This window comes from Bos javanicus, chromosome 7 (genome assembly GCF_032452875.1).
Source record: "Bos javanicus breed banteng chromosome 7, ARS-OSU_banteng_1.0, whole genome shotgun sequence".
In the NCBI taxonomy this organism is placed as follows: Eukaryota; Metazoa; Chordata; class Mammalia; order Artiodactyla; family Bovidae; genus Bos; species Bos javanicus.
The window spans coordinates 40,888,447-40,897,208 of record NC_083874.1 but is presented as its reverse complement, the minus strand read 5'-3'; the positions used below and the strand labels follow the sequence as shown (position 1 = coordinate 40,897,208).

Here is an 8,762-nt window from a genome sequence, read left to right as displayed (position 1 = left end):
TGATCTGTGCAGTGGAAAAAATGCTTGCCTGTGGGCTATTTTCTGTGCATATGAGCTCCAATCATCACATGTACATGTTAACAAAAGTAGATTTACTCCCTAATGTTATACTTTACAATGGATTTACGTTAAGAATTTTTAAGGTCATTTGATAGATTCAAGGAAAAGAATATTATCTCATTCATATTTTTATTCCAGAGTCTTTTACTCTGGGCTTCATAGAGTAAGGGCCCCCTATAGTTTATGGAATAAATTAAATAATATATGCAATGTCCTGTGTGAGATTTGCAATCACTCTCTAAAGAAGTGTTGTAAACCACATTTGTATATTAAATATGAGAAATTTGAGATGTGAGCAAACGCAAGGTATACAAATTTACCCTGTCTTAGCTCTTGGACTGCAAGGAGATCCAACCAGTCCATTCTAAAGGAGATCAGCCCTGGGATTTCTTTGGAAGGAATGATGCTAAAGCTGAAACTCCAGTACTTTGGCCACCTCATGAGAAGAGTTGACTCATTGGAAAAAACTCTGATGCTGGGAGGGATTGGGGGCAGGAGTAGAATGGGATGACAGAGGATGAGATGGCTGGATGGCATCACTGACTTGATGGATGTGAGTCTGAGTGAACTCCGGGAGTTGGTGATGGACAAGGAGGCCTGGCGTGCTGTGATTCATGAGGTCGCAAAGAGTCGGACAGGACTGAGCGACTGATCTGATCTGATCTGATAGCTCTAATTCTAGGTGTAGTGTTTGATGATGCTTCTGGTGTGCTCTACATGCCCTATCAGGTCTCACATCTTTCCATAAACATGCAGGGATTACAAGATCTGGATTTGGGATTAGATATGAAAACCATACCCCAAAGAGTGAACTATCATGCAGTCCATAAATGTTAATTATTTTCCCAAAATTCAACAGCATGTGAAAAGACCTATGATGTAAGTTATCCATAAAATTTTCTGCAAAAAAGGGGCAAGATTCAAGCTTAAAAAATTATCTGTCAATACGCCAAGATATTGGGGCTTCCTAGATGGTACTACAGGTAAAGAACCCACCTCCCAATACAGGAGACATAACAGACGCAGGTTTGATCCTTGAGTAGGAAGATACCTGGAGGAGGGCATGGCAACTCACTCCAGTGTTCTTGCCTGGAGAACCAACGGACAGAGGAGTTTGGCGGGCAACAGTCCATAGGGTTTCGGAGTCGGACACAACTGAAGTCAGACACAACTTGACTTAGCACGCATGCGTGCATGCCGAGATATAGACTATACAGTGTTGGTAGTTGTGGTTTAGTCGCTAAGTCGTGTCCGACTTTTGTGACCCCAGGCTACAGTCCATAGGATTCTCTAGGCAAGAATACTGGAGTAGGTTGCCATTTCCTTCTCCAGGGGATCTTCCTGACCCAGGAATCAAACCTGAGTCTCCTGCATTGCAGGCAGGTTCTTTACCAACTGAACCGGGAGGGAAGCCCAGGCTATATAGTACTAACTCAATTATACTACTCCACTTGTGGGACACAAAAAAGTATGGAAGGTAAAAGTATAAGGTGTTTACATCTGGGAGACAGTACTATAGATATTTAAAAGGATACGTTTTTAATCTGTATATTCTTCCCTTTTCAATGTCTTCTAAAATATATATACACAGGAATCACATTATTTTAAAATCATTAGTTTAAATATTTTTAAAATTATATTAAGTAAGTCAAACACCAATAATTAATTATGTCAGCCTACTTCATCGGACTATAGTGTTTGTGTGATTCACTGGTGAATTCCAATGCCTGGATGAGCTCCAAGCACATAGTAAGTTCCAAATGCATATTTGCTGAATAAATTAATGATAAACCCATCCAAAACACGTGCAATTGTAATTTGTTTTTCTTTTTTCATTTGTTCAATCTTTTAATATGTTATTTTAAATTAAAAGATATAAACAACTAAAATATTAATCAATTGCATGTGATGTTAATAAATATTAATAAATTGCTTCAGTCGTGTCCCACTCTTTGTAATGCTATGTACTATAGCCTGCCAAGCTCCTCTATCCTTGGGATTCCCCAGGCAAGAATACTGGAGTGGGTTGCCATGCTCTCTTCCAGGGGATCTTAATAAATTAGATCTTCTTAATTAAATAGACTTTAATACACTTGGCTTTTTAATCCTGCTATATTATGGATGAATTAAAACCTTTTTCTTTTTCAACTCATCTCCTAATTCTCAGATTCACATATTGTATATTTTTTGTTAGATTGACAGAGTAATACTCAGAATGAACTTGTGTATGCTGCTGCTGCTGCGGCTAAGTCGCTTCAATAGTGTCCGACTCTGTGCGACCCCATAGACGGCAGCCCACCAGGCTCCCCTGTCCCTGGGATTCTCCAGGCAAGAACACTGGAGTGGGTTGCCATTTCCTTCTCCAATGCATGAAAGTGAAAAGTCAAAGTGAAGTCGCTCAGTTGTGTCCAACTCTTTGTGACCCCATGGACTGCAGCCCACCAGGCTCCTCCGTCCATGGGATTTTCCAGGCAAGAGTACTGGAGTGGGGTGCCATTGCCTTCTCTGGAACTTGTATATAGATTGCTTTAATTGAATGAATGAAGACAATTATTTCAGTCATGACTTTTTTTTTTAATTTAGCCACACCTGTAATTAAAGTTTGATGAAGAAACACCATGCAACAAAACCCAACTGTCATACATTCAGTCCTCTCACTAATTACCTGCTTGCTAGATTTAAAAAACACTTTTTAATTTGATTTAACTTTTAGTCAAACATCATTAGGATTGATATTAAGTTAAATTTTAAAAATATACTTTCATAAGAATTTAAGAATTGCATCTATCCTGAGTGTTACTGACATATAAACCTCAGTGGGAACTGTTGAATCTCAGAAGGTTGGATCCATTGTTTACTAGCTTGATTGGCAAATTACAGGAAAAAAAAAAAATATATATATATATATATATATCTGGGGAACAGAGTACTCAGAAGAGCCAGGTCCCTAAGAAACACAGAGTTATTGAAAGGAAAAGTCTGCTTCCTACAGCATCAAACTCCAACAGAAGATGGCAAATTTCCACTCAAGAAAAAAGCACAGCCCGCATTTGGGTTCCAGGAAGGCAAGGTGCATGTGGTACCCATGATTTAGGGCTCTTCATGCTGTGGTTATTGACAGGTAGGGGAGGTTCTTGTGGACAGACTCGAAGTTTTTCCTAAAGAAATCTAAATGGTACATTTGGTGTTGATGACACAAATTTATTTTGGTTGTTGTGAGTGAATATATTGAATTCTAAAGACTATTCCTCATGACCAAGGCAATTTTAGCCTTTGCTGATACTCTATCTACTTTGAGACAAATTATCTTACCTAAATTGTTTAACATATAAAACTGTAATAGCTGAAAAGTAATCAAAAATGTCTTGAGATGCCGAAGGCCATTTAGATGACTGTGCGACATTGCATATAAAAACAATAACATTCTTGATTATATTTATTTGTGTATAATTTCATACGTATAATTCTCATAATAAAGCTATAGCATTAGATCCGAGGTTACACTGTTTATTCTAGTGCTAAGTAAACTCAGTACAGCATTTTAGAAAACAGATTTTTTTTTTTTTAAAGCTTAATGCAGTTAAGGTGACTCTAACTCTTGGAAATAATCAGTAAATTATCATTATTTCATTAGGGGTTGAGTTCCTCATTTCTGAAAGTATTTAACCAAAGAAAGGTGATTAGTAAATTTCAGCTTCCTTGTTCCCTTGGATGCGCATTACGGGAGAAATTTTATATGACTAGGAAATTGGGCCAAATGCCTTATAAACTTAGTCAGTCATAATACAATGCTCCTTTGCTTTCCCTGTGAGCTCCCTGTGGGCCCTTATTGTTCTCCATGTTTATTTTTTTAATCTACTCATTGTTTATATTTAATTGAGTCCCATGGTAATATACTTACAAAAAAAAAAAAAAAAGATAAAAAAGAGAGATCCACTAGTGTGTCCCTGGTAACAAATGCATGAAAGTGAAAATGTGAGTCCCTCAGTCCTGTTCGACTCTTTGCACTCCCATGGACTGTAGCCCACCAGGCTCCTCTGTCCAGGGAATTCTCCAGGCAAGAATACTGAAGCCATTCCCTTCTCAGGGGTCAACTAAACCCAAGGACTGAATCCAAATCTCCTGCATTGCAGGCAGATTCTTTAATGTCTGAGCCACCAGGAAAGCCCAACATGGATTTTGTTAAAATACCATTTTTACTCTATATGACTATTTCATTGTCAAATGAAGATAATATTCCTAGTGACTTTAGCCAAGTATAAGAGGTGAAAACAAAACATAGCAAAAATAGAGAACTATGAAACATATAAATAAGCTGATTGGCCACATTGTTTCATTTACTTATCAGGAACAGTTCAGGGATATTTATGTTTCCTGTAGAATCTGGGTGTTGCTGTGGGCTTTAAGCAGAGGAATGGCAAGCTCTGTGCCAAAAGTTTCACTCTGGCTGCTTTACTGAGGATTTACTGAAGAAGGAAGGGCAGGTAGCTGTGGAGGGACTGCAAGGAGTCTGTTGAACAATCCAGGTAAGAGTAAGTGGAACTTTTTTTCCCCCCAGAGAGGATGCGATGTAGTTGCCAAATGATGAGCAGTTTCTGGATATACTTTCAGGTGAAGCCAGGCAATTTTGGTGAGAAATCCAATACTGGGTCTGTGACAAACAAGAATCAGATTTAACTATGGCTTGAGCAAATGGGAGGATAGAGGGACCTAATGAGATGAGAGAGACTTGCTTCGAGGAGACTGGGGGGTGAGGCAGGAATGCAGGATAGTTTGTTTTGTTTCAGATGCTGATTGAATGTGTCAGTATGCACTTCAAATAGGGCAGTTGTTTACATGAGTCTTATATTCAGGCTTGATTCACCCTTTAGGGGGTTAAAGGCCAAGCGCAATGGCATTTAAAATCAAGAGACTGCTTGAAATCATGAGGGAAATGAGGTAGATTGAGAGGTGTTCAGCCCCAAAGTGATGTATTTTACAGGTTAGAGGATATGGAGATGCTAGAAAAAAGGAAATGGATAAAATGTGAAAAGAAAAATCTATAGCTGAACTCAGAGAGCCCATGGTCATGCATAGTAGCCCCAGAAAGAGGGAAAAATCAAATGTGCCATACCATCGATACATCAGGACGATTAGGAACGAGGATGAATGATTGAAGGGCAATAGTGCAGCAGAATGATTTTGGTGTCCTGAAGAGGGCAAAGCATAATTCAGTGGATTCAAGAGGGAATGCAGGCAGTGAAGAGAGACTCCCTTCCAGAAGGGAGGGGGTTAAAATGAACAGACAAATGCAGGTAGTGTTTGGAGAAAAGAAGAGCATCAAGACCTTTTATTGCTCTGGTTGCCTTTATAAAAGAGAGAGAAAGTCAGCATGCTGACAAGCTGAGGAAGTGATCCAACTGAGAGGGGGCTACTGTTTATTAAGGGGAGTAAGGGGGAGTAATACCAGAAATACCTTCAGCTAAGTGGGAGGATGCAACACCCGAAGCACCTGTAGAGGGATTTGCCTTAATCTGGGCTTACACTGTTTATTCAGAGAAAGAAATGGGGAGCAGATGCACAGGAACTCAGGTAGGTAGTTGAGGAATTTAGTGGCCTGAGAGTTTGGATGTTCCCTTTGGAGGATTTCAGTTTTGTTTTTCTGGTTATTTTGTTGTTGTTGTTGCTATTTAATAGTACACTAGGCATTAATATTTTGCTGAGTGTATAGATACACAACAAGAAAGTGTTGGGAGTTTGAAAAGAGAAGAACATTATGATACAATCACTAAGGAAAATGGAAAGTGAATAGATAAAGGAAATGTAGAATGAATGCTCCAAGCAATAAGGATGCATTGGAATGTATTGGTTGTAAATTTTAAAATGGCTACATTGTTGCCTCTCACCTCCCTTACAGAAAGAAAACTCATGTATGGCAGATGAATGTTGACTAACAAAAACTGATTATGACAATGAATTGAATGAAAGCAAAAGAAAAATTTGGGTTTCCCTTGTGGTTCAGCTGGTAAAGAATCTGCCCGCGATGCGGAAGACCTCGGTTCGATCCCTGGGTTGGGAAGATCCCCTGGAGAAGGGAAAGGCTACCCACTCCAGTATTCTGGCCTGGAGAAGACCATGGACTATATAGCATGGACTTTATAGTCCATGGGGTCGCAAGGAGTCAGACACAACTGAGCGAATTTCACTTTCACTTCACTTTCAAAGGAAAAAATTTATTGTTGAATATATACACCAACGCAATGGACATGAGTTTGAGTAGGCTCCAGGCGTTGGTGATGGACAGGGAAGACGGGCGTGCTACAGTCCATGGGGTCGCAAAGAGTCGGGCATGACTGAGTGACTGAACTGAAGTATATACAGAAAGGAGTGATTACAGTGGCTGAGCATGGTATCCAGCTGGACAAGGACAGCAATGAAGGTACAAGTTAGCTCAGTACAAAGCTTCACGAAAGTGTACATACACATATGCACACAGAGAGCAGGTTATCCTTAAATATTGTTTGAAAGGAGAAACTTTTCCAAGGTATCTTAGGAGTTATGCTGTGTCTAATTTCTTTTTCAGACAAAGCCCACATATGAGAAAAGGAAGGTATTTGCTTCCTTATGTGCTTGACTTTTTTTTAACTTTGCTCTTATTGTTGGTTTCTAAGTTTGATTTCAGTCAGAGTCCTTTTTGGCCTATGTCTTTGAACCTGAGACCACTTGTAGAATTCAGAGAATCCAACAAATGAAGTTTTCTGAAGTTCTTTACAAGACTTCATATCCACATTCAGGTTCTAATCTCAAAATGTATTCTTTAAAAGCAAGATGAAATCATGCATTTGCTCTCCTAAAATGCAGTACCTAGAGATCTGAACTAATTTAAAAATTAGTCTCTGAAGTTCAAGATGTCAGTATTTCTAAATATTTTTATGCCTTGCAAACAATACTTTTCCAAAATGTTTTCCTCTTCTACAGGCAATGAAGTCTCAAAATTTGTCCACAGTTACTGAGTTTCAGCTGCTGGGATTCCAGAACCTTCTTGAGTGGCATACCTTGCTTTTTATCATTTTCTTGTTCATCTACTTCCTCACAATGACAGGGAATATTGTCATTATTGTAGTGGTGAGCCAGGACCAGCGGCTGCACTCACCTATGTACACATTCCTCAAACATCTCTCCTTTCTGGAGATCTGGTATACATCCACCATTGTGCCCCTTCTCCTAGCCACTCTGGTCTCCCAGGGCCAAGCCATCTCCTTCCATGCCTGTATAGCACAGCTCTACTTCTTTGTGTTCTTCGGGGCTACTGAGTGCTTTCTTCTGGCTGTGATGGCCTATGACCGATATCTGGCAATCTGTAGTCCACTGCACTACTCTTTCCTGATGAGGCCTGAGATCTGCACCAAGTTGGTGGCTATCTCTTGGTTGACAGGAGTTGGCACAGGATTTCTGCCCTCTCTAATGATTTCCAAGTTGGATTTTTGTGGGCCCAACCAGATCAATCATTTCTTCTGTGACCTCCCTCCCCTCATGCAGCTCTCATGTTCCAGTGTTTATGTGACTGAGATGGTAATCTTTATCCTGTCAATTGCTGTGCTGTGCATTTGCTTTATTCTTACACTGGTGTCCTATGTTTTTATTGTATCATCAGTACTGAGAATTCCTTCAGCCTCTGGCCGAATGAAAACCTTTTCCACGTGTGGCTCCCATTTAGCTGTTGTGACTATCTACTATGGAACCATGATCTCCATGTATGTCCGCCCCAGTGCCCCCCTGTCACCAGATATCAACAAGATTATTTCTGTCTTTTACACTGTGGTCACCCCACTGTTGAACCCCGTCATCTACAGCTTGAGGAACAAAGACTTCAAAAATGCTCTTAGAAAAGTCATGAGAAGAAATTGTGGCATTTATGGGGTAAGAATGAAGGAAAATCTCTTTATCAGATAAAGAAAATCAACATAGAACACAGTGAATTAAGTTCAGGAAAAGTGAGTGGCAGGTTCAGAGCCTTGAAACATGAATGCCATCATTTTCATTACATTAAATTCCACAAGTTAATTGGAGAGCATCACCAATTCGATGGACATGAGTTTGAGCAGGCTCCAGGAGTTGGTGATGGACAGGGAAGCCTGGTCTGCTGCAGTCCATGGGGTCACAAAGAGTCAGACATGACTGAGTGACTGAACTAAACTGAAATTCCACAAGTCATAATAAAAGAGTGTCTGCATGACCATTTGCCAACAGGTGCTCAGAAGATAAATTGCCTCTTTCAAACTAATTAGGGTACAATTTTGTCCTGGACACGTTCTTTCATTTCTGATGGGAATCTGATTGTGTAATTCCAAGGCATGAAGATTACATATGTAATATTTTCAGAGTCTATAAAGGGGTTACTCTTAAGTTCATAACCCTGTGTACAGAAAATTATGCATCTTTTAAATACTATTAGGAAATTGGTCTTGTAGACTCAGCTCCTGATGTTATTGGTCCTTGTTAAATATCTGTGAAATGAATGAATGAAAAAAGAAAAGATAAATGAAATATGTGTTGACCTGAATTATCTTCTAGTGACAGGAAAAAGCAAAGGAGGATTTTTGCAGTGCCAAAGATTAAGTATAGTGATTTAGAGTTTTTCTGTTGTTTAATGAAATTATATGAAAGAAAAGAAGGAAGGGAGGGAGAGAGAGGGAGAGGAGATGGAAGAGGAATAACTGGAG

At 39.5% G+C, this 8,762-nt stretch overlaps 1 protein-coding gene across 1 annotated transcript; it reads left to right on the top strand.

Annotated features, from left to right (window-relative positions):
* Nucleotides 1–7,020: 7,020 nt before the first annotated feature.
* On the top strand, nucleotides 7,021–8,135 carry LOC133252013 (olfactory receptor 11L1-like). Its single transcript, XM_061424768.1, has one exon. The coding sequence runs from the start codon at nucleotides 7,021–7,023 to the stop codon at nucleotides 7,990–7,992; it is 972 nt and encodes a 323-aa protein (XP_061280752.1). The 3' UTR covers nucleotides 7,993–8,135.
* Nucleotides 8,136–8,762: the final 627 nt, after the last annotated feature.

Bases quoted from the DNA above. Each gene is read 5' to 3' on its own strand.
- LOC133252013 (XM_061424768.1), top strand. From the start codon at position 7,021: ATGAAGTCTCAAAATTTGTCCACAGTTACTGAGTTTCAGCTGCTGGGA.